General features: G+C 47.5%; 1 protein-coding gene across 2 annotated transcripts in view; it reads right to left on the bottom strand.

Annotated features, from left to right (window-relative positions):
• galnt10 (UDP-N-acetyl-alpha-D-galactosamine:polypeptide N-acetylgalactosaminyltransferase 10 (GalNAc-T10)) overlaps positions 1 to 26,178 on the bottom strand; it is a 35,590-nt gene extending 9,412 nt beyond the window's left edge. For both annotated transcript variants that reach the window (XR_011977839.1, XM_072662396.1), the window contains exons 1-7: positions 25,758 to 26,178; positions 13,039 to 13,138; positions 12,584 to 12,722; positions 10,238 to 10,404; positions 6,521 to 6,706; positions 5,987 to 6,170; positions 1,780 to 1,897 (exon numbers count right to left, since the gene is read on the bottom strand). Coding sequence is in view for 1 of the 2 variants with exons in the window: in XM_072662396.1 (XP_072518497.1) it covers positions 1,780 to 1,897; positions 5,987 to 6,170; positions 6,521 to 6,706; positions 10,238 to 10,404; positions 12,584 to 12,722; positions 13,039 to 13,138; positions 25,758 to 25,901 (1,038 nt within the window). In the remaining variant the exon portion in view is untranslated. The remainder of the gene's footprint in view (positions 1 to 1,779; positions 1,898 to 5,986; positions 6,171 to 6,520; positions 6,707 to 10,237; positions 10,405 to 12,583; positions 12,723 to 13,038; positions 13,139 to 25,757) is intronic.
• Positions 26,179 to 26,804: the final 626 nt, after the last annotated feature.

Here is a 26,804-nt window from a genome sequence, read left to right as displayed (position 1 = left end):
CGCTCTCGCGCTCAGACTCATATCCGCCTGCTTTTCTAACAGAATAATTAATACACGGCTGTTCTAAAGCCTCGGAGATCCTTCATCAAATCAGCTCAAGAGTTTTGATCTTCCACTCGGGAAGCTCTAATAAACCCTCAGACCTGAGGGCGGGGTTTCAGAACCTCACTCTGCTGACTCAGCTTCTGGATCAGACTGAACTCAGACAGAGGAGGGATTCATTCAGCACTGCTTAAAGGATCTCAGAAAGCTGTGGATCTCCCCGAGACTCCAGTCTGATCCAGCGAGATCAGTCAGAAGAATCACCTGCTGTAGGCCGAATGGGCTGGGCTCACTCACACCTCTCACATACACACACTCACACATACACACACTCACACACAGGCTCTGTGAGGGGTTGTATGCTGTAAGGCAGTGATGCAGTGAAAGCTGGCAGGTTCTCGTGGTGCCGCTCGTCTGTTCCGTTCGTTTCTGACCCTACTGAACCTTCCCATGCCAGCTGCTATGGCAACCGCTGTGTCAAACACACACACACACACACACACAGGCCTGGTGTATAATTAGTTAATCGTACAGCAGTGTTGGCCTTTGTGACTGATGCTGCAGGAGGCTGCAATATGCAAATGAGCTGTCTGATAAATCTGAGTTTATTGTTTGTGGGTGTTTTTAAACTTCAGGTCAGACTGATGCAGGAGACACTCTGATCAGACCTATTACTGATACACCAGTGTGTGTTATTAGATTAGACGGTCAGAGGTGAATTGGGGCACTGCACTGTCCTCATGTTTTTCCAGGGATATTTTCCTGGTATCATATCATAAGGTAATATATATCATAATACTAAATTACTATGGTATGAATAGGCGTGGCTAAACTGCAGAATTGATTAGATTTCTATGATACTAATATGCAAGTATACCATTACTAAACTACATTTATCATACAATAAAATATATTATTATGAATAGACATGGCTCCACATATTAAACTATTATTATTAATATTATTATTGCTAATGTTATACTACTATTACATAACGTTATTAGGGATGCACCAATCCAACCTTTTCTGTTCCAATATCGATACATATACATAAACTTTGAGTATCGGTCGATACCCAAAACCGGTCCGCTACCATTGCTGAATAGACCATAAACTTCACCAGGTGGGAGAAAGAAGACTTCAGGCATATTTGAAGCTGTGAGACCAAGAAAGAGCGGCAGATCCTTCCCTCTTGGTTCTCCTTATACGGAAGAGCAGCTGTGGCAGTGACATCAGTACATTACGTTTTAGTATTTAGCAGAATACCGGCAGTGCGGGAATCAGGTTCCGATGAATGGGTCGGTCCCTCGGATTGGCCTAATTTTGTTAGTATCAGGACCGATATCCGATCCTAATATTGGATCGGTGCATCTCTAAGCATTACACTACAATAAGAGAAGAAAAGATAAGATAATCCTTTATTAGTCCCTTATCTTATAATATATTATACTACAAAACTATGATAGTATTGAATATTATGGCACAATAGCAATATGTACTGATACTGTACAATAATATATCATTATATTAGACAGTGGCATGATTAATATTAAAAATAAAATTATTATTATCATTGTTTTAGTCAATTATTATGAATAAATGTTATTATTGTGTTTAAAATCCATAGCACTGTCAAATCAAGGTGTGAATCATACAAACATTATAAATCACTTCCCCAGACTGATGGACTGTATATATGAATTATGTCAGTAATAACTGTATGTATTGATCGTGTACCTTAAAGGATATCTCGTACTGCTCTCCTCCCCAGATCTCCAGCCCCGTGTCATATCCTCCCAGCTCCCAGAACCACTTCCTGTCCACTGCAAACAAACCTCCAGCCATCACAGGAGACCTGAACACAGGCAGAATACAGCTGTCAATCAAATATCATACAAACACAAAAAAACACTTCATATGCAAATGAGCTATTTCAGAAAGCCTTTTTATCAGACAAATAGATCAAAGTAAACAGAGTGTAGATCTACAGCTCTGATATTGAGCTGGTTCTGTATCTGCCCTCATATGATCAGGGTTTAATACGCAGGTCTGCTGAAAATCTAACTACAGGTTACAGGCGGTGGATTCACACCGGGCTGAACACAGAGAAATCCTCTGAACTGTTCAGAATATAATATTTCTATTCATATTTCAATGCAAAACTGAGCTTCTGATTTATGAACTGGAGTAGAACTGCAGTAAACTCTGCAAAGCACTGAATACACCTGAATACACCTGAAAACACGTCACTGAATTTAATTAAACTGAACTGATTCTGAACAGAACTGAGCTGTGCTCAACTAAACTGAATTAAATTAAACTGAACTAAATTAAGTTAAACTGAACTAAACTGAATTAAATTAAACTGAACTAAATTAAGTTAAACTGAACTAAACTGAATTAAATTAAACTGAACTAAACTGAATTAAACTGAACTAAACTGAATTAAGTTAAACTGAACTAAACTGAATTAAGTTAAACTGAACTAAACTGAATTAAATTAAACTAAACTAAATTAAATTAAACTGAACTAAACTGAATTAAATTAAACTGAACTAAACTGAATTAAATTAAACTGAACTAAACTGAATTAAATTAAACTGAATTAAATTAAGTTAAACTGAACTAAACTGAATTAAATTAAACTGAATTAAATTAAGTTAAACTGAACTAAACTGAATTAAATTAAACTGAATTAAATTAAGTTAAACTGAACTAAACTGAATTAAGTTAAACTGAACTAAACTGAATTAAATTAAACTGAACTAAACTGAATTAAATTAAACTGAACTAAACTGAATTAAATTAAACTGAATTAAACTGAATTAAATTAAACTGAATTAAATTAAGTTAAACTGAACTAAACTGAATTAAATTAAACTGAACTAAACTGAATTAAATTAAACTAAACTAAATTAAATTAAACTGAACTGAATTAAATTAAAATGAACTGAACTAATCTGAATTAAACTGAACTGAACTAAATTAATCTGAATTAAACTGAACTGAATTACAGAGGGTGAGTGTGAGTAAGTGTACAGTACTCGGGAGGGGGAGAGACGCGTTCACTGTTTGTTTAGGTTGTAAAGGAACGTGTTCTCCTCAGAGAACATCTCACAGTGCTGCAGGAGAACTTACCAACGAGGTAACATCAAAAAACATATCCAGCTGAATTATTCACCATCTCACACACACACACACACACAGTTAATAAAAGCAGAGGACTTTAATAACACCCCGTTACTCTAATGAAGGCTAATTATCAGACTTAATGAAATCCTCAGTGTTAATGAAAGGCAGAACAGCCCAGAGCTCCCACACAACCACACAACCACTACTCACACCAACCCTGAAAGCACTGAACACAATCAAATCCTCACAGCAATGCTCCTCCAGAGTCTAGCAGACAGTCTTCTTCTCTGGACAGTAGAGACAGAAGCAGGATCAGCCCTTTAGCCCCCTGATTTTAAGGAGAACGAGCAGGCGGGGGTCTCCGGGTTTAACGGGCTGTAGTGTGAGAGAGTGCAGCTCCATGGTTGGGCTCCAGTGCTCTTCTGAGGAGCACATTAAAGCAGTAATATCCTCCAACTTCTCCAAGGGCGGAGTGAGAGGAGTCACACGAGCTGTGGGAGCTGACGGCACTGGCCTGCACTGGTGTGTTCTCCAGCACTGCTGTCTGAGTGCTGTCTGTCTGAGAGAGTGATCAGCACTCACATATTTTAATATCGTGGCTTAAACCTGAGCTCAGATTCAACTTCATGTATAAGAAGGAGACGATTATTAAAATCCAAACTGTGTGTAGGGGTCTTTTGAGGTTCACCATGAAGATGTATCACTCCTTCTGATGAGTAGAATCAGAGTCAGGAGCAGAAGATCAGAACATGGTTGGAGAGGATTATTCTGGAGGAGTCTGTCTGATTTAAACCTCAGACGTTTAGTCTGGTCTGATCTTGATGGTTGAAGTGAGGGGTGAATAAGATCACCATGGTCAGATTAAGAGAGCTCTCTGGGGCCTTCAGAAAGAAGGGTGGAGATGCAGAGGAGTCTGGGAAGGGGTTTAAAGAGAGATCTCAGAACAGTTAGAGATCAGATGCTGTTCCACCATCTACTAAATCATCTACAAGAGGAACAGCTGACCATCATGACCAGATCAGACCGTCCCAGCAAGATCAGCCCAGCAGCAGAAACTCAGGATGAGTAAAGAAGACTTCAGCAGTCCTGAAATCTCCTCACAGGATCTACAGGCAGCTTCTCACCACTGCTGAAGCCAAATACAGCCATCAGTCCCATCAGACAGAGAGCAGACCAGTCTGATCTTAATGGGAGGAGAGCCAAAAACAAAACCTCAGAGCAAGACCAAAGCCTGATTTCCACTCCCAAACATCTGCTTAAGCTGGACACATCCTGTAATCCCTCTGGTGGCTTTACTGAGAGGTACTTTTCTTCTGTCAGAAACAACGTCCACACCTTCAAACACGTCTGCTGTCAGGAGCACTTACAAGTCTGAAAACTTCAATATTGATAAAGCTCCTACACTCATCACTCCCTCCACTCTGCCACGGCAGTCTGAACCAGCTCAGTCAGAGACGTCCAGTGGAGATTAGAAATACATCAGTCATCTGTTACCATGATTACGGCACTAAACAGCCTGTTGCCCTCACCGAACAGTCTGCTAAATCCATACAAACTGCCAGTGCTACAGCAGACCAGCTGTCCCACCTAAACACATCACAATATCTGTGTCTAAATACTTATGACCAGTGAAGAGGCTGCTGTATCAAACACTGTCTATTTATTTCACACCAGCAGATCTCAGCTCTATTAAACCCAACTAGAACTAGACAGTACGCTCCTGACCCACCATCACATCTACAGTACACTCCTGACCCACCATCACATCTACAGTACGCTCCTGACCCTCCATCACATCTACAGTACGCTCCTGACCCACCATCACATCTACAGCACGCTCCTGTTTGACCCACCATCACATCTACAGTACACTCCTGACTGACCCACCATCACATCTACAGTACACTCCTGACTGACCCACCATCACATCTACAGTATGCTCCTGACCCACCATCACATCTACAGTACGCTCCTGAATGACCCACCATCACATCTACAGTACACTCCTGACTGACCCACCATCACATCCACAGTACACTCCTGACTGACCCACCATCACATCTACAGTACACTCCTGACTGACCCACCATCACATCTACAGTACACTCCTGACTGACCCACCATCACATCTACAGTATGCTCCTGACCCACCATCACATCTACAGTACGCTCCTGAATGACCCACCATCACATCTACAGTACACTCCTGACTGACCCACCATCACATCCACAGTACACTCCTGACTGACCCACCATCACATCCACAGTACACTCCTGTAAATGTGATGTGTTTGGAGGCTGTCCTGTAGTCTGGCTAGCTCTCACTGTGAGCTGAAGCTGATCTGCTTCTTAACAGTGCTTAATTACGCCACCAAGAGGAGATACATATAAGATAAACATATAAGAGAAGTTTATAAAAATGAATAACAACAGTTGGAAGTTAAGAGTCCATTGATATTAATACCTAATCTAGTTTTAAACTGCCAGTATTCACTGTAACTTATTCAGTATGTACTGCAGGATTTTGATCCGAGTATGCATGAAATTGGAGCTTTAATGTAATGTAATTATTAAAAATTTAATTAATCAAATTAATAATTCCTCTTAGCGATTCGTCCATATGAGGATATACAGCTCTACACTGAATTACCACTAAAACACTTCAGAACTCGTGTAAAGGTAAATAAAGGCATATGCTGACGAGTAAAAAGCAAGATCAGTCTGCTATTCTACCTCTGAAACGTCAGATCAGGTGAGATCGGACACGCTAACTAAATGCTGAATGTTTATGACCACACAGAGAAACTCTTACTCAAAGGGTTCGCTGGGGTCATCCTTCTGCAGCTCTGAAGGAATGGGGATGCGTTTGTAGTACATCTCCCAATCAAACGCCCCCCGCATCGCATCCCCTGCCTGCGTCTCATAGCCAAAATTATCATGATCAATCACATCAATCATCGGACACACGATCGATTTCCGGTTCTGGGCGATGCGATCTGAAAGAGACAAAACACCACCGTCAGAAACAGATACTCACTTCATCAATTCATCACTGAATCATTCATAGCAGGTACTGAATCATTCATAGCAGGTACTGAATCATTCATAGCGGGTACTGAATCATTCATAGCGGGTACTGAATCATTCATAGCGGGTACTGAATCATTCATAGCAGGTACTGAATCATTCATAGCGGGTACTGAATCATTCACAGCAGGTACTGAATCATTCACAGCAGGTACTGAATCACTCATAGTGCAGGTGACCTGGTTTACGGGCGCTGCTGAGCTGGTCAGTGTGTAATCAGGGTAGCTGACACAGGTGTAAACATGGCAGGAGGTCCTACCCAGCAGTGGGGGGAGCCAGTTGACGTTAGCTTCGCAGTGCGAGTCCAGGAAGGTGATGACCTCTCCTTTAGCAGCGGCGGCGCCGAGCAGCCTCGTCCGGATTAAGCCCTCACGCTTCTTTGTGCGCAGGATCCGAACCTTCGGCATGCGAACCATGTAGTCCTCCAGAGAGGCCTTCAGGTGTTCTGTTAGAGAGCAGAGGGGGCGGAGTCTTCTTTAAATACACATTTACATACAGTTTCAGCTCGAGATGTCAGACCACACCTGCTTTAGAACCTGGATCCTACCCCAGAACACTGAATGATGGTGTTGATGTTCCTCACATGAAGAGGAGACCTCAGTGTTGGTCCGGGGTCAGAACTCAGTACTGCTCATAAAAAGATATATATATATATTTATTTATAAAAATCTAAATATATATCAAACTGATACTGGGTGAGGCTGGCTGTCTGGCTGGTACTGGGTGAGGCTGGCTGTCTGGTTGGTACTGGGTGAGGCTGGCTGGCTGGCTGGTACTGGGTGAGGCTGGCTGGCTGGCTGGTACTGGGTGAGGCTGGCCGGCTGGTACTGGGTAAGGCTGGCTGGTACTGGGTGAGGCTGGCCGGCTGGTACTGGGTAAGGCAGGCTGACTGGCTGGTACTGGCTGGCTGGTACTGGGTGAGGCTGGCTGGCCGGCTGGTACTGGGTGAGGCAGGCTGGCCGGCTGGTACTGGGTGAGGCAGGCTGGCTGGCTGGTACTGGGTGAGGCAGGCTGGCTGGCTGGTACTGGGTGAGGCAGGCTGGCTGGCTGGTACTGGGTGAGGCAGGCTGGCTGGTTGGTACTGGGTGAGGCCGGCTGGCTGGTTGGTACTGGGTGAGGCCGGCTGGTTGGTACTAGGTGAGGCAGGCTGACTGGCTGGTTGGTACTGGGTAAAGCAGGCTGACTGGCTGGTACTGGCTGGCTGGTACTGGGTGAGGCTGGCTGGCCGGCTGGTACTGGGTGAGGCAGGCTGGCCGGCTGGTACTGGGTGAGGCAGGCTGGCTGGCTGGTACTGGGTGAGGCAGGCTGGCTGGCTGGTACTGGGTGAGGCTGGCTGGCTGGCTGGTACTGGGTGAGGCTGGCCGGCTGGTACTGGGTAAGGCAGGCTGACTGGCTGGTACTGGCTGGCTGGTACTGGGTGAGGCTGGCTGGCCGGCTGGTACTGGGTGAGGCAGGCTGGCCGGCTGGTACTGGGTGAGGCAGGCTGGCCGGCTGGTACTGGGTGAGGCAGGCTGGCTGGCTGGTACTGGGTGAGGCAGGCTGGCTGGCTGGTACTGGGTGAGGCTGGCTGGCTGGCTGGTACTGGCTGGCTGGTACTGGGTGAGGCAGGCTGGCCGGCTGGTACTGGCTGGCTGGTACTGGGTGAGGCAGGCTGGCCGGCTGGTACTGGGTGAGGCAGGCTGGCTGGCTGGTACTGGGTAAGGCAGGCTGACTGGCTGGTACTGGCTGGCTGGTACTGGGTGAGGCAGGCTGGCCGGCTGGTACTGGGTGAGGCAGGCTGGCCGGCTGGTACTGGGTGAGGCAGGCTGGCTGGCTGGTACTGGGTGAGGCAGGCTGGCTGGCTGGTACTGGGTGAGGCTGGCTGGCCGGCTGGTACTGGGTGAGGCTGGCTGGCTGGCTGGTACTGGCTGGCTGGTACTGGGTGAGGCTGGCCGGCTGGTACTGGGTGAGGCTGGCCGGCTGGTACTGGGTGAGGCTGGCCGGCTGGCTGGTACTGGGTGAGGTCAGAGGCTGGTTGTGAACTCGCTGCTCTGAGAGCTTCAGACAGAAACCTGGAAATAAGGCACTGTACAGCCAGACTGCTAGTTAGCGCACCACCAGCAGCTAAATGGTTGCTAGGAAACAATCACCCATCTTCAGAGCAGCCTCCTGCACATCTTCCCTCAAACCAACACGCTAACGGGCTAAAGCTAAGTGCTAATCAGACATTCTGTCTGACCGGAATGACCAAGATTATGTTTAAAGAAGAATGCTAGACTAGATTTATAAACTCAAAACTCAATAATGATCAATATAGATTTAAATATTGATCTCTGTGCTCTGGGTTTGTTTACTAAAACAAAATATACAAAATATAACAAATATAAATCAGCATGAACACACCTCCTGTCTCTGAGGTTATTTTAATAACAAACAAACAAACAAATAAATAAATAAATAAATAAATGACTTAATGAATAGATAATAAGCTCAGAGCTGATGAGGTGGCGTCAGCGCTGCCGGGCGAGTGAGGGAGAGGGAGAGTTGGTGACGGCAGTGATTTGAGGGAGAAGAGCTGAAATATTGATGAAGGAGTGTAAAGGCCGTGGAGGATCACAGCACTGCAGTATGCTTCAGTATTTATGAGCTAATCTACTGTCCCTGAGTCTCACACACACACACACACACACACACACACACACACACACACACACACACACACACAGCTGGACAGCTAGACGACCCAAGGCCAGTAGTTTATTAACTCCAGTAGCCTTTAGTGACCCTGGAACTGACCTCAGCACTGCACCACCAGCTCTCAGTGCATACAGTACACGCACGCATGCACGCACACACACACACACACACACACACACACACACAGTACTGTCTTCAACAGAACATATCTAGAACAGTCCACTTCCTCTGTCACACTTTTCCTGCTCTATGGGGTTGCTGTAGTGTTGCTAGGCTGTTGCTATGGTAACCCAATTGGTTGCTGTGGTGTCTTAGGTGGTTGGTTGGGTGTTTCTGTATCACCTCACACTCCAGTGCTGACCTGTTCAACTCTCCATTTCTATATGGTGTAAATGTAGCGTATATACTGCTAATACACTATTATATATTTCGACATTATATATATATATATATATATATATATCTGTATACACACATACACACACACACACACACACACATCTTACTGAGTGCGTGAGCGGGCAGTTCTGCGGCTCCTTGCTGCGAGCTGTGCGGTCTGGCAGTGTGATAAATACACTTCAATAATCAACAATAAGAAGCTGCACACACCTTCCTTCAGTCCGATGGAAGCAGCACTCTGACTGACCAAAACCGGGGGGATGTGACCTTAAAAAGTGGAGACTGTCGGGTACGTGTGAGGTGAGGCCTCCAGCTGCTGCACATCTGCCCCAAAATAATCCCAGTTAATGAGGAACAAGCGCGTCCTGGGCCGGGACACAGTAATCAGCATAACCCAGTATTAAACACGCTCTGCTTCAGGACGGCTCCAGCGGAGAGGAGCGAAGGCCTCACCGAGCGGTCCTGCCGGTTCTAGCCACCGCCACACCTACAGCCTCACAGGCTCCGCCCACATCTAAGTGGAACATCTCATCTCTAAGCTTAGCTACCACAGCTAATGGGCGGGGCTAAACTGCTGTAGGGTGAATAGGCACATATATGTAAATATATGTATGCAAATTAGGGGAAGTCTGATTGGGCGGAGATCCTGGATTCATCCTTCAGCCGGGCATGAAGGACAGATCACAGCTGAACGGAGCGCTGGAGTCCAGCGGGGATCTAAGGAAGCCTCATTAACACACCACCACAGGACAGCCCTCAGCAAACAGGACACACACACACACACACACACACACACACCAATGACTCTGACACACACAAACACACACAGACAGACAGACATTCGCATCTCAACTCGCAGAAGTGTGTGCGCGCATGTGTGTGTGTGTGTGTGTGTGTGTACCTCTGTCGCTGAAGTCGTCCACCAGTATAATCTCTGCTATGAGCTCAGGGGGAGAGCGGTTGAGGATGCTGTGGACGGTCCGGAGGAGAGAAGACCAGCCTTCATTATGGAAGGGGATGATGATGCTGGTGTTGGGAAGCTTCTCAGCATACAGCTTCAACTTACAGCTACACACACACACACACACACACACACACACACACACACACACACAGTTGAACAGTGTAAACTCTGGTCCTGTGGTGTACCTCTAGGTTCTTTACACACTCCTCTCAGGTTCTACCTTCAAAAACAGAACCTTTGTTATCATTTGAATCTGGAACACAGAACACTAAACCCTGGTGATGAGGTGTGACACATTCAAATAAGAGGAGCATGCAACAGCGCCCCCTACTTTAGGAATGAGGCAATATGTTCGCACAAGGTGGTGTTACATCCAATAACATCCAATAAATGCCATCTCTACCTTGGTCACATGTCTTTAAGGAATTCTTTACCACCCCCACCACCCCGCCTCCTCCCTTTAACTCGGGAATTCCTGCCTCCACTAAAGAGGGGGACTGGCTGTCTACCACACCACCTGAACTCCAGCCCAACGTTCCCCGAGTTCTCCCCCTCTCTTACAGTCTCCCCCATGTCATCATGCTGACGTCACGGCCCACGACCTTCAGCTGTAAATCTGGTGATACCTGACCCACAGATAACCATTCACGCCATGGAGTGTCCCCCCCGACTCACTGCTGGGGGTGAAAATGACTGGAAAAAGCTGGATCTGAAATCAGCTCTGTCTGGAGAACTCTGACTTATAAGATCAAAGGAATTGGACTTTATTATTATTATTATTATTAATAAAGGATTATTATTATTATGGATTATCAGACGGTGCTCTTAAAAACAGCCTTGCAAAAAACTACATCCTGGACCATGAAGACCTTTGATTCCAAAGGACAAGTACGGACATAAGAGAGACACACAGCCCTCGATCTCGTAATCCAGCTTCTTCTCAAATCTCAATTCCTCAATTCCCCTTCCCTACAACGAACCCGCCCGGGTCCTTTCACCCGTCGGTTGTAATGGCCGTGTGTGTGTGCTTCGTTGCGTAGCTCCGTAGTTAATCACACACACTTGCGTAGCTACAGGACAGTGGAGCGTCTCCAGGCCTGTGAGGGTTCCTCTCGGTGTTGGAGGCTGTGCTCTCTCTCCAGGCTGAATCTGGAGCAGGTGACACTCCGCCAGCCAACAAGCTTCATTAGTCGCTGTGTAAAGACGGACAGATTGGAGAAGTTAAGGGTTCGAGTGACCTCTGATCATCCTGAGTGTTTGAAGACCTGCCAGTGGTTCAGAGCCTCGGCCAAACAGCTCCTCCGAGACTCAAGCAGTGAGAGAGACGGAGTGGATGTCTCTATCACCGGAAAATCTGAGAGCCACTCTCCATCTCTGAGAGAGTTCATTCAGCTCCACCCTCTCTCCACTTTACAGCTCAGAGAAGTGATGACGCCGGGCTGGGAACAGGGTACGCGGCATGAGAAGGGTCGAGAATTTAGGGGCCAGAATGGTCCAGGTCTGCAGTGTACAGGTTTAAGAGGAAACACCACCACCTTTTCCTCACTGAGCTCACTGACTCACTGATAGGCTGTTCCTACTGAGACCCAGTAGGGGGCACTAGTAAGGTCAGGAGTGCAGATATGCTGGGACTCCAGATAGACAGGGAATACCACAGCATGCATCCCATCCAGAAGCAGCAGAGCTGAACCCAGTGAGGAGAAGAACCCCAGCCTGATCAGGAGTAACTGTCTCTACTGTCCAGATAAACAAGAAACTAGATTTCAGAGGAACATTGTTGTGAGGATTTCATTGCATTCAGCCACAAGTGCGTTAGTGAGGTCAGGAGGTGGCTGACCCCACCTCATCATCCCCAACTCCCCAACTCTTTCCAAAAGAACTGGATGAAGCTCCACCACCACCATCATTCCAGAGAGCACAGTTCCTCCACTGCTCCACAGCTCCTCAATGCTGGGGGGCTTTATACCCCTCTAGCCCACACCTGGCATTAGGCAGCATGGAGCCAATAGGGTCATGATGTTGATCTGCTCCAGGGAGTCCTATTCTATTGGCAGTACTTCTTCTCTACAGGGACTAGACAAGCTGTGTGTGCATTTGCACATCTGTGTCAGCAATGGGTGCAGCTTAAAGTAGCTGAATGCATTCATTAGAAGGGGTGTCCACAAACATATGGACATGTAGTGTGTATGTTTAAAGTTGGATCTATGTTTAAAGAGATCTGAGTCAGTACATCTGTGTGTGTGTGTGTGTGTGTGTGTACTGGAGGACAGAGGCTGCTCTCACTTTGGGTGTCGTATATCGGGCAGCGAGCGGTTCAGGGAGATCCTGTTGCTGACGTAAATGTTGAAGCCGTTCTCTCTGTAGGCTTGGTCGACACGGTCAGCGTCGGTCAGCGGGAACGGCTTGCCCTGTTCTCCGTTACCTGCAACCAGATTCACACACACATAAATAAAAACAACAAACGCAGGACTGAGATCAGACCCTGGGCAGGTTGTTCACAGATGATACCGAACGCCTCCGGCAGCAGAACTGCTTTAGAAGAGACATTCTAATAAAGCAGCGCATCCACCTGTACATCCTACCTCCAACCTCACGCACTGCTCCTGTTAGCTCCTAGCCCCTCAGCCGTATAGCTCCAGTGCTAATTGGTGGGGTATAAGCTTTCATGGCCTGTTAGCCGTTGGATCTGACCGTTTAACCAAACGCAGTAAGCAGACGCAGTAAGCTTTTCTGCTGACCTGGTCGGGCCGCGTCTCTCTTGATCGCTTCATAATCGTGCCAGTCTTTTCTCCTCTGACTGCCACGACCCACCGGCGGCCTGGGCCTTCCGTTCAGTTCCTGAAAACACACACACACACACACACACACATTTGCTTTAAATAACCAGCCTCTACCAGTGATATAATTAAGGAGACCCAAACTGCAGCTGCTCCTCTCAGCTCCTCTCACCTCAATAGAAATTCTCCATAATGAATGAATTCATTACATTGTTAATTACAGTAAACAATATGATACTGTAATATGACACTGCAGTGAATATTTCATAGAAAATCTGTTTTATTATTTTTACACTTTAGACAGACTGATCAGAAAAATCCAAATCAGACAAACGATGAGCCTCCAGCGCCAAAAACCCACAGTCGTCTGTATCAGCCGTCTCAGCTGGGCTGTAACGCATCTCAGACGCTTTTGTGCAGAGCGTCGAGAACCACAGAGAGCCGTCTGAACAGCCTCTTTACTGGTTCTGAAGAGTGGAGCTCCGGAGACAGCCCATCTGAAACCGCCACCAGGAGACTCACTGCTGGGTCCGTCCGGCCCGGCACGCTTCACCAGCAGAGAGAACGCCGGCCTCCTTCCCTTTGATTTAAATTTCAGCAGACGACGCAAATTCACACAGAAAGAGTTCAGAAAGAGTTCAGACCGGCAGAAGATCTCCAGCTTTAGCTCCAAACACAGAGCCCAGCGGAGCCCTGCAGAACCGAGCAGAGCCGAGCGGAGCCGAGAGGAACCGAGAGGAACCGAGAGGAACCGAGGCCCGACGGGTTAAAAGTGATCGTTTGATGAATAATCAAATTTACCCAGTTTTCTCATTTCTCACCCATTTCTCATCTATACACCATCCGTCCCCTCATTCATCCATAGCTGATAAAACACACCTACACACACCACCCAGGCTCAGGTTCTTACATGTTCAGTGCGGAGTGTGTTTACCATGAAGAACACTGAACCAGTGGCGAAGCGTAAACAGGTCTAAAAGCAGAGAGTGCGAGTGTGTGTGTGTAAGTAAGTGTGTGTGCGTGTGTGTGTTTAATGCCCTCATTAAACGGCCTAATCCAGCCGAATGCCACCAGCAGCAACCAATGCTGAACATCTCCTCTAACACTCCTCCAGCTCCTCCTCCTCTCCCAAACTCCAGCTCCTCCTCCTCTCCCAAACTCATGGTCTTTGCTCCTGCGTTCTCCTTCCTGAGCTCCCTCATCTCACAGGGAGTGAACCTGGGTTCTGGGTTCTACTTGACTGGACGCTTATAAATGGGTCAAAAGACACATTTGTTTACGGTGAACTCACACACACTCTCTCACACACTCTCTCACACACTCTCTCACACACTCTCTCACACACTCTCACACTATGACAACCATTATATAAGAGTATAAATGAAGGCTGTGCTTGAGTGGTGATCCAGCTTGAGCTAATGGCAGCTGAAGTCCTAAAGTCGTGACAGTGGCCTATTAAAGAGTCGTTAAAGTCAGAAATCCGGCCGTATGAAGCTCCAGGCTGGAACAGATTTCCCCACAGAGGAGCATGTGCGCCTGGAGGGATTTAGAGCTTACACACAGCCTCGTTTTCTAACCTCAATTCATCCAGCTTTGTCCGTGTCTAATCTCTCCAACAGCAGATTACAGTGGCACTGAGGGTCTTCTGCTGACAGACCACCAGCTTCCACTGCTTCATCTCAGACCCCCTCCATCCAGCGCCCAAACACCCTCCCCATTCATCCACCGTTTACACAACACACTATATGGCCAGATGTTTGCGGACACCCCTTCCGATGAATACATACAGCTACTTTAAGCTGCACCCAGCGTGTCAAATCCCCACGGAGAAGTACTGGACTCTTTAGAGCAGATCATCATGACCCTATTGGCTCCATGCTGCCTAATGCCAGGCGTGGGCTAGAGGGGTATAAAGCCCCCCAGCATTGAGGAGCTGTGGAGCAGTGGAAGAACTGTGTTCTCTGGAATGATGGTGGTGGAGCTCCATCCAGTACTTATGGGATGAGTTGGGGGTGATGAGGTGGAGTGATGATCATCATCCAACATCCTGACCTCACTAACGCTCTTGCAGCTGTAAGCAATCAAATCCTCACAGCAATGCTCCTCCATTAGGCGTGGTGCCAATAGGTTCTTTTTAATCTGCAACTTCAAGAAGCTAAATGCATTCGTGTGAAGGGGTGTCCACAAACATTTGGACATCCATTGTATGTAACACTGGTGAACATGTCAGGAGAGGAGCGGTGAGGTCGGTGACCCGGCTGGCAGGCGGTGTGTGGCGCCGCTCTGCTGCTGATTACTGGGGTGTTGTCGGAGTGCGCTGTGGAGCAGATGTGGGTTATGTAACGGGGTGGTTGAGCGTCTCAGGGGCTTCGTCTGCTCGGCTCTCGGCGTAAACACATCCGCCACGGCCAGACCTGCTTCTGTTTGACTGTTTGTGTTAAAAGTGACACAAACAACAGTGTGAAGATCTGAGAGAATAGCAGGACCACCATGAGGAGGTTCCTCTGAGGTTTTGTTTTTGGACAGTAAGGGGTTCCTCCTGGCTCTCCTCCCATTAAGATCAGACTGGTCTGCTCTCTGTCTGATTGGACTGATGGCTGTATTTGGCTTCAGGTAAAGGTGAAGGTAAAGGTGCACGTATTTGTCACTGTACACTGTACAGCGAAATGTGTCCTCTGCATTTAACCCATCTGGTAGTGAACACACACTCACACACACACATGTGTTAGGGGCAGTGAGTACACACACACCCAGAGCGGTGGACAGCCAACTCCAGCGCCCGGGGAGCAGAGAGGGTAAAGGGCCTTGCTCAAGGACCCAACAGTGGCAGCTTGCCGAGCCCGGGAATCGAACCCACAACCCTGTTATCGATATCCTGGCGCTCTAACCGCTGAGCCACCACTGCTGAGGAAGCAGTGCCTGTAGATCCTGTGAGGAGATTTCAGGACTGGTCTTCTTTACTCATCCTGAGGTTCTGCTGCTGGGCTGATCTTGCTGGGACGGTCTGATCTGTTCATGATGGTCAGCTGTTCCTCTTGTAGATGATTTAGTGGACGGTGGAACAGCGTCTGATCTCTAACTGTTCTGAGATCTCTCTTTAAACCCCTTCCCAGACTCCTCTGCATCTCCACCCTTCTTTCTGAAGGCCCCAGAGAGCTCTCTTAATCTGACCATGGTGATCTTATTCACCCCTCACTTCAACCATCAAGATCAGACCAGACTAAACGTCTGAGGTTTAAATCAGACAGACTCCTCCAGAATAATCCTCTCCAACCATGTTCTGATCTTCTGCAGCTGATCTTCTGCTCCTGACTCTGATTCTACTCATTATTTAATGTTAATATGATATCTAATAATGTGTGACTAATAACGAGATCAATAATAATTATCATTTTATAGCTGCAGTTTAATCCAGTATTATATCAATATTCAATAATCTGAAGGATGGACCTGATCACTGAGTGAGAGGATGAGCGAGTAGAAGGGTAAGGGTAGGAGGAATGAGAGGAGGAGTGAGAGGATGAGGAGTGAGAGGAGGAGCGAGTGGAGGGGTAAGGGTAGGAGGAGTGAGAGGATGAGCGAGTGGAGGGGTAAGGGTAGGAGGAATGAGAGGATGAGGAGTGAGAGGATGAGGAGTGAGAGGAGGAGCGAGTGGAGGGGTAAGGGTAGGAGGAGTGAGAGGAGGAGTGAGAGGAGAGGTAAGGGTAGGAGGAGCGAGAGAAGGAGTGGGAGGAGGAGTAAGAGGAGGAGCGAGAGAAGGGATAAGGGTAGGAGGAGTGAGAGTATGAGGAGTGAGAGGAGGAGAAAGAGGAGGAGCGAGAGAAGGGATAAGGGTAGGAGGAATGAGAGGATGAGGAGTGAGAGGAGGAGAAAGAGGAGGAGCGAGAGAAGGGATAAGGGTAGGAGGAATGAGAGGATGAGGAGTGAGAGGAGGAGAAAGAGGAGGAGCGAGAGAAGGGATAAGGGTAGGAGGAGTGAGAGGATGAGGAGTGAGAGGAGGAGAAAGAGGAGGAGCGAGAGAAGGGATAAGGGTAGGAGGAGTGAGAGGATGAGGAGTGAGTGAGAGGATGAGCGAGTAGAGGGGTAAGGGTAGGAGGAATGAGAGGAGGAGTGAGAGGATGAGGAGTGAGAGGATGAGGAGTGAGAGAAGGGGTAAGGGTAGGAGGAATGAGAGGATGAGGAGTGAGAGGATGAGGAGTGAGAGGATGAGGAGCGAGTGAGAGGATGAGCGAGTAGAGGGGTAAGGGTAGGAGGAATGAGAGGAGGAGTGAGAGGATGAGGAGTGAGAGAAGGGGTAAGGGTAGGAGGAGTAAGAGGATGAGGAGTGAGAGGATGAGGAGCGAGTGAGAGGAGGAGTGAGAGGATGAGCGAGTGGAGGGGTAAGGGTAGGAGAAATGAGAGGAGGAGTGAGAGGATGAGGAGTGAGAGGAGGAGCGAGTGGAGGGGTAAGGGTAGGAGGAGTGAGAGGAGGAGTGAGAGGATGAGGAGTGAGAGGAGGAGCGAGTGGAGGGGTAAGGGTAGGAGGAGTGAGAGGAGGAGTGAGAGGATGAGGAGTGAGAGGAGGAGCGAGTGGAGGGGTAAGGGTAGGAGTGAGAGGAGGAGTGAGAGGATGAGGAGTGAGAGGAGGGGTAAGGGTAGGAGGAGCGAGAGAAGGAGTGGGAGGAGGAGTAAGAGGAGGAGCGAGAGAAGGAGTGGGAGGAGTGAGAGGAGGAGTGGGAGGAGGAGTGGGAGGAGTGAGAGGAGGAGTGGGAGGAGGAGTGGGAGGAGGAGTAAGAGGAGGAGCGAGAGAAGGAGTGGGAGGAGGAGTAAGAGGAGGAGCGAGAGAAGGAGTGGGAGGAGTGAGAGGAGGAGGAGTGAGAGAAGGAGTGGGAGGAGTGAGAGGAGGAGTGAGAGGAGGAGTGGGAGGAGTAGCGAGAGAAGGAGTGGGAGGAGGAGCGAGAGAAGGAGTGGGAGGAGGAGTAAGAGGAGGAGCGAGAGAAGGAGTGGGAGGAGTGAGAGGAGGAGGAGTGAGAGAAGGAGTGGGAGGAGGAGCGAGAGAAGGAGTGGGAGGAGGAGTAAGAGGAGGAGTGAGAGGAGGAGTGGGAGGAGTGAGAGGAGGAGTGGGAGGAGGAGTGGGAGGAGGAGCGAGAGAAGGAGTGGGAGGAGGAGTAAGAGGAGGAGCGAGAGAAGGAGTGGGAGGAGTGAGAGGAGGAGGAGTGGGAGGAGTAAGAGGAGGAGTGAGAGGAGGAGTGGGAGGAGTGAGAGGAGGAGTGGGAGGAGGAGTGGGAGGAGGAGCGAGAGAAGGAGTGGGAGGAGTGAGAGGAGGAGTGGGAGGAGGAGTGGGAGGAGGAGCGAGAGAAGGAGTGGGAGGAGTGAGAGGAGGAGGAGTGAGAGGAGGAGCAAGAGGAGAGATAGGAGGAGAGCGCTGCACCACATGCCCCTGCTGTAGACACTGGTGTTTATACAGTGCAGCTGTAAAGGAGGGAACGGTACTCAATGGTGGTTCCGAAAAACGTGGTCCTGTAAACGTGGTCCCGGTTCTGGCCCACATTTCTACATTTGTCCAGCGACCAAACATCCGCGGACTGACAGCGCTGACTTGGCCTGAACCTGGAACGCAGCCACAGCTGACTCCAGTCGGGCTGGTTTTGGCCCAAAAAGCACTTGCTGTTCCTCTAACGGGCCTGTAAGTGCTGTAACCGGGCCGGTCTGCAGGCAGGGTTCTGACGTTATCTTCTCAGAACTGCAGAGACCACATTCCATGTGATGCAATAACCTACTCTCTGAACATGAAGGTTCCTCAGTACAGAGGTTCCACGAGAAGAGTTGGGCTCTAGAACCTGCTTTTAGAACCAGATCATTAAAATGGTGGAGGGATACATGCTGCAGGGTGTAGTGCAGCTACAGAAAGTAGTCCCTAAAGAGAACTGGATTAGTTCAGATTCTCTATTCACTATTTTACCTTCATCTTCATCATCATCATCATCATCATCATTCCATATAAAACTCAGGAGACTCATGTAGCTGCACTGGTGGGTTTGGATTGGAGATAAATTATGGGCTGTATCTGTGTTGTAGTCATGGCGACCGACGCCTGGCTGCGTTCACCTGAGCTCAGCTGAGACGCTCTGAGAGACGGGGAGTGTCCCTGTAAAGAGCGAGTGTGATCAGTTAATGAGCAGAAGCAGGGCACTCTATTTAAACTAATGGGCTGTAAATGAGGCGGTTCTGGATGCGGTATGAAAAGGTCCGAGTGATTCAGAGAACCGGTTCTCCTCTTCAGGTGCAAATTCAGGTGGATTATAAAAGGTTATTGATATTCAAACACTTTTCCTGAATAAAGAGAAATATTTGATCTGTGTGAAAGATTCCCGGCTTCTGCACCTGCCTTTCATTTGGCTCCTTACTGCAAGAACACACTCTCACACACACACACACACACTCTCACACACACACTCACACACACACTCACACACACACTCACACACACACTCACACACACACTCACACACACACTCACACACACACTCACACACACTCTCACACACACACTCTCACACACACACTGGATGACTGCCAGCAGTAGAGAACACACTCCTTGTCTAGCTCCTGAGAGAGGAAACGCTTTACAACACCATCAGCCCGTCCCCAAACAAACAGACCTCTATTACCCTCCACCAGCGCCTCCAACAGCGCCCTCCAACAGCGCCTCCAACAACATCCACAACAGCGCCCTCCACCAGCGCCTCCAACAGCGCCCTCCAACAGCGCCTCCAACAACATCCACAACAGCGCCCTCCAACAGCGCCCTCCAACAGCGCCCTCCAACAGCGCCCTCCAACAGCGCCCTCCAACAACATCCCCAACAGCGCCCTCCAACAGCGCCCTCCAACAGCGCCCTCCAACAGCGCCCTCCAACAACATCCACAACAGCGCCCTCCACCAGCTTCAGAACTACAGTTCTGCAGATTAAACCGACCGGTTCAGTAAAGTACTGGAAGCTCGCTCCGTTAGAAACCCCACTAACTACGACAGAAACCCCATTAACTACGAAAGGAACCCCACTAACTACGACAGGAACCGCACTAACTACGACAGAAACCCCATTAACTACGAAAGGAACCCCACTAACTACGACAGGAAGCGCACTAACTACGACAGGAACCGCATTAACTACGACAGGAACCCCATTAACTACGACAGGAACCGCACTAACTACGACAGGAACCGCATTAACTACGACAGGAACCGCATTAACTATGACAGGAACCCCATTAACTACGACAGGAACCACAGCAACTACGACAGCAACCGCACTAAATACGACATAAACCCCATTAACTACGACAGGAACCACAGCAACTACGACAGCAACCGCATTAACTACGAAAGGAACCCCACTAACTACGACAGAAACCCCATTAACTACGAAAGGAACCCCCACTAACTACGACAGGAACCGCACTAACTACGACAGGAACCCCACTAACTACGACAGGAACCCCACTAACTACAACAGAAACCGCACTAACTACAACAGAAACCGCACTAACTACAACAGAAACCCCATTAACTACGACATGAACCGCACTAACTACGACAGAAACCCCATTAACTACGACAGGAACCCCATTAACTACGACAGGAACCCCACTAACTACGACAGGAACCCCACTAACTACGACAGGAACCGCATCAACTACGACAGGAACCGCATCAACTACGACAGAAACCGCACTAACTATGACAGAAACCCCATTAACTACGACAGGAACCACAGCAACTACGACAGCAACCGCGCTAAATACGACAGAAACCCCATTAACTACGACAGGAACCACATCAACTACGACATCAACCGCACTAACTACAACAGAAACCATATTAACTACGACAGAAACTCCATTAACTACGACAGAAACCATATTAACTACGACAGAAACTCCATTAACTACGACAGGAAACCCATTAACTACGACAGGAACCACATTAACTACGACAGGAAACCCATTAACTACGACAGGAAACCCATTAACTACGACAGGAACCACATTAACTAAATCTAGAACCACACTAACTACAACAGGAACCGTATTAACTACAACAGGAACTGCATTAACTACAACAGGAACAGCACTAACTACAACAGGAACAGCACTAACTACAACAGGAACCGCACTAACTACAACAGGAACCGCATTAGCTAAATCTAGAACCACACTAACTACGTCAGGAACCGCATTAACTAAATCTAGAACCACACTAACTACGACAGGAACCACATTAACTAAATCTAGAACCACACTAACTACAACAGGAACCGCATTAGCTAAATCTAGAACCACACTAACTATGTCAGGAACCGCATTAGCTAAATCTAGAACCACACTAACTACGTCAGGAACCGCATTAACTAAATCTAGAACCACACTAACTACAACAGGATCCGCATTAACTACAACAGGAACCACATTAACTAAATCTAGAACCACATTAACTAAATCTAGAACCACACTAACTAAATCTGGAACAGCACTAACTACGACAGGAACCCCCTTAACCATAACAGCAACCATATTAACTACGACAGGAACAACATTAACTAAATCTAGAACCACACTAACTACGACAGGAACCGCACTAACTACAACAGGAACCGCACTAACCACAACAGGATCCACATTAACCACAACAGGAACCGCACTAACCACAACAGGAACCGCACTAACTACAACAGGAACCACGTTAACTACAACAGGAACCGCATTAACTAAATCTAGAACCACACTAACTACATCAGGAACGCATTAACCACAACAGGATCCGCATTAACTACAACAGGAACAGCACTAACTACAACAGGAACCGCATTAGCTAAATCTAGAACCACACTAACTACGTCAGGAACTGCATTAACTAAATCTAGAACCACACTAACTACAACAGGATCCGCATTAACCACAACATGAACCGCACTAACTACAACAGGAACAGCACTAACTATGTCAGGAACCGCATTAGCTAAATCTAGAACCACACTAACTACGTCAGGAACCGCACTAACTACAACAGGAACCGCACTAACCACAACAGGATCCACATTAACCACAACAGGAACCGCACTAACCACAACAGGAACCGCACTAACCACAACAGGAACCGCACTAACTACAACAGGAACCGCATTAACTAAATCTAGAACCACACTAACTACATCAGGAACGCATTAACCACAACAGGATCCGCATTAACTACAACAGGAACAGCACTAACTACAACAGGAACCGCATTAGCTAAATCTAGAACCACACTAACTACGTCAGGAACTGCATTAACTAAATCTAGAACCACACTAACTACAACAGGATCCGCATTAACTATAACAGGATACGCATTAACCACAACAGGATCCACAATAACTACGACAGGAACCACATTAACTACGACAGGAACCACATTAACTACATCTAGAACCACATTAACTAAATCTAGAACCACACTAACTAAATCTGGAACCGCACTAACTACGACAGGAACCCCCTTAACTATAACAGCAACCATATTAACTACGACAGGAACAACATTAACTAAATCTAGAACCACACTAACTACGACAGGAACCGCACTAACTACAAAAGGAACCGCACTAACTACAACAGGAACCGCACTAACTACAACAGGAACCGCATTAGCTAAATCTAGAACCACACTAACTACATCAGGAACCGCATTAACTAAATCTAGAACCACACTAACTACAACAGGATCCGCATTAACCACAACAGGAACCGCACTAACTACAACAGGAACCGCATTAGCTAAATCTAGAACAACACTAACTATGTCAGGAACCGCACTAACTACAACAGGAACCACACTAACTACAACAGGATCCGCATTAACTACAACAGGATCGGCATTAACCACAACAGGATCGGCATTAACCACAACAGGATCCACAATAACTACGACAGGAACCACATTAACTAAATCTAGAACCACATTAACTAAATCTGGAACAGCACTAACTACGACAGGAACCCCCTTAACTATAACAGCAACCATATTAACTACGACAGGAACAACATTAACTAAATCTAGAACCACACTAACTACAACAGGAACCGCACTAACCACAACAGGAACCGCACTAACCACAACAGGAACCGCACTAACTACAACAGGAACCACGTTAACTACAACAGGAACCGCGTTAACTAAATCTAGAACCACACTAACTACATCAGGAACGCATTAACCACAACAGGATCCACATTAACTACAACAGGAACCACGTTAACTACAACAGGAACCGCGTTAACCACAACAGGAACCACGTTAACTACAACAGGAACCGCACTAACCACAACAGGAACCGCACTAACCACAACAGGAACCGCACTAACCACAACAGGAACCGCATTAACTACAACAGGAACCGCATTAACCACAACAGGAACCGCATTAACTACAACAGAAACCACGTTAACTACAACAGGAACCACGTTAACCACAACAGGAACCGCATTAACTACAACAGGAACCGCACTAATTACAACAGGAACCGCACTAACCACAACAGGAACCACATTAACTACAACAGGAACCGCGTTAACCACAACAGGAACCACGTTAACTACAACAGGAACCGCACTAACTACAACAGGAACCGCACTAACCACAACAGGAACCGCACTAACCACAACAGGAACCGCATTAACTACAACAGGAACCGCATTAACCACAACAGGAACCGCATTAACTACAACAGAAACCACGTTAACTACAACAGGAACCACGTTAACCACAACAGGAACCGCACTAACCACAACAGGAACCGCACTAACCACAACAGGAACCGCACTAACCACAACAGGAACCGCATTAACCACAACAGGAACCGCATTAACTACAACAGGAACCGCACTAACTACAACAGGAACCGCACTAACCACAACAGGAACCGCACTAACCACAACAGGAACCGCATTAACTACAACAGGAACCGCATTAACCACAACAGGAACCGCATTAACCACAACAGGAACCACGTTAACTACAACAGGAACCACGTTAACCACAACAGGAACCGCATTAACCACAACAGGAACCGCACTAACCACAACAGGAACCGCACTAACCACAACAGGAACCGCATTAACCACAACAGGAACCGCATTAACCACAACAGGAACCACGTTAACTACAACAGGAACCGCACTAACTACAACAGGAACCACGTTAACTACAACAGGAACCGCATTAACTAAATCTAGAACCGCACTAACTACATCAGGAACGCATTAACCACAACAGGAACCACGTTAACTACAACAGGAACCGCACTAACCACAACAGGAACCACGTTAACTACAACAGGAACCGCATTAACTACAACAGGAACCGCACTAACTACAACAGGAACCACGTTAACTACAACAGGAACCGCATTAACTACAACAGGAACCGCACTAACCACAACAGGAACCACGTTAACTACAACAGGAACCGCATTAACCACAACAGGAACCGCACTAATTACAACAGGAACCGCATTAACCACAACAGGAACCGCACTAACCACAACAGGAACCGCACTAATTACAACAGGAACCGCATTAACCACAACAGGAACCGCACTAACCACAACAGGAACCGCACTAATTACAACAGGAACCGCATTAACCACAACAGGAACCGCACTAATTACAACAGGAACCACGTTAACTACAACAGGAACCGCACTAACTACAACAGGAACCACGTTAACTACAACAGGAACCGCATTAACTAAATCTAGAACCGCACTAACTACATCAGGAACGCATTAACCACAACAGGAACCGCATTAACTACAACAGGAACCGCATTAACTACAACAGGAACCGCATTAACTACAACAGGAACCGCATTAACTACATCAGGAACGCATTAACCACAACAGGAACCACGTTAACCACAACAGGAACCGCATTAACTACAACAGGAACCGCATTAACTACAACAGGAACCGCATTAACCACAACAGGAACCACGTTAACCACAACAGGAACCGCATTAACTACATCAGGAACGCATTAACCACAACAGGAACCACGTTAACCACAACAGGAACCGCATTAACCACAACAGGAACCGCATTAACTACAACAGGAACCGCATTAACTACAACAGGAACCGCACTAACTACAACAGGAACCGCATTAACTACAACAGGAACCGCACTAACTACAACAGGAACCGCATTAACTACAACAGGAACCGCATTAACTACAACAGGAACCGCATTAACTACAACAGGAACCGCACTAACTACAACAGGAACCACATTAACTACAACAGGAACCGCATTAACTACAACAGGAACCGCATTAACTACAACAGGAACCGCACTAACTACAACAGGAACCGCATTAACCACAACAGGAACCGCATTAACTACAACAGGAACCGCATTAACTACAACAGGAACCGCACTAACTACAACAGGAACCACATTAAGTACAGTCTGAGACAGGGTTCTGTGTTCTGCACATGAAGAGAACCTGACTTCCTGCACCTCTCTGTTCCACCTTAAACTCTGCAGCAGGAACAGGAGTAACGCCTGAGCGCCAGACCGGACCTGCAGCAGTATTTAAGGTGGACCGGAGAGCTGTTCTGAGAACCGGGTTCTAAGTTGGGTTCTGTGTGACTGAGAGTACCTGGTTGTGAGAGTCCAGCGATGCGGGCGAGTTCTCAAACACTCTGTCTCGATACAGAGACCAGAGCCCCACATTGGGTAAGAAGAGCAGAGCCACGATCAGCAGCCCGGCGACCTGCAGCAGCCGCTTCTCCTTCCTCCGCATGTCTGGGTGGGTCTGATCGCCCCTCTGCTGCTGCCCTGCTGCCCCGCTGCTGCCCCGCTGCCCTGCTGCTGCTGCCCCGCTGCTACTGCCCCACCGACAACACCAACAACTGCGAGGACACTTCCGCTGACTGGAGCGAACCAACCCCGCGCAGTGTGGGGGGGTCCGGACCTGACCCGGGCTCGGTTGGACTGGTAAACGCGGCACTGACGCGTCGAATAACCGCGCGAGGCATAATCAGATAAACGCGCGTTCACACGAGTTCGGGTCCGCGCGTGAGGGACTGGAGCAGGGGGGCACAGGCTGCAGCGAGGGCAGAGACAGCGCCCCCCCCGGCTGGAGTAAAGTGGAACAGGCGGCAAAGTTGAGGGGGATGAACAGGTTGGAGCTGCAGGTCAGTGCAGGTGACGCTGGGATTACTGGGCGGTGCAGTGGACAGACTGGGTATAATGGGAAGCTCTCAGAATTAGAACCGGGGGTGGGGTGGAGAGGGGGGCGGTGGTTGGGTAATAGCATGTGACACGTATACTGTAGGAAGTAATGTAGTGAAACCAAGATAATAATAATAATAATAATAATAATCATCATCATCATCATAATCACCATAACCATCGCAATAATAACAATAATAATTATTATTATAATCATCATAATAACACCAATACTACTATTACTAATAATAACAATAACAATAATAATAATGATTATGGATATGATGGTCGTAATACCATTACTACTAATAGTCATAATGATGACAATAACAATTATAATAATAATATTTAATAATAATAATGATAATAATAATATAATTTAAAAAATATTAATACTAATTAATATTAGAAGTAGTGATAGTATACATATTGATAGTATTACTAACTGTATGTATAATTAATATTACATACT

The sequence above is a fragment of the Salminus brasiliensis genome, chromosome 18, assembly GCF_030463535.1.
Source record: "Salminus brasiliensis chromosome 18, fSalBra1.hap2, whole genome shotgun sequence".
NCBI lineage: Eukaryota > Metazoa > Chordata > Actinopteri > Characiformes > Bryconidae > Salminus > Salminus brasiliensis.
Note: the sequence above shows the minus strand (reverse complement) of the source record. Positions and strands in the feature narration are given on the sequence as shown.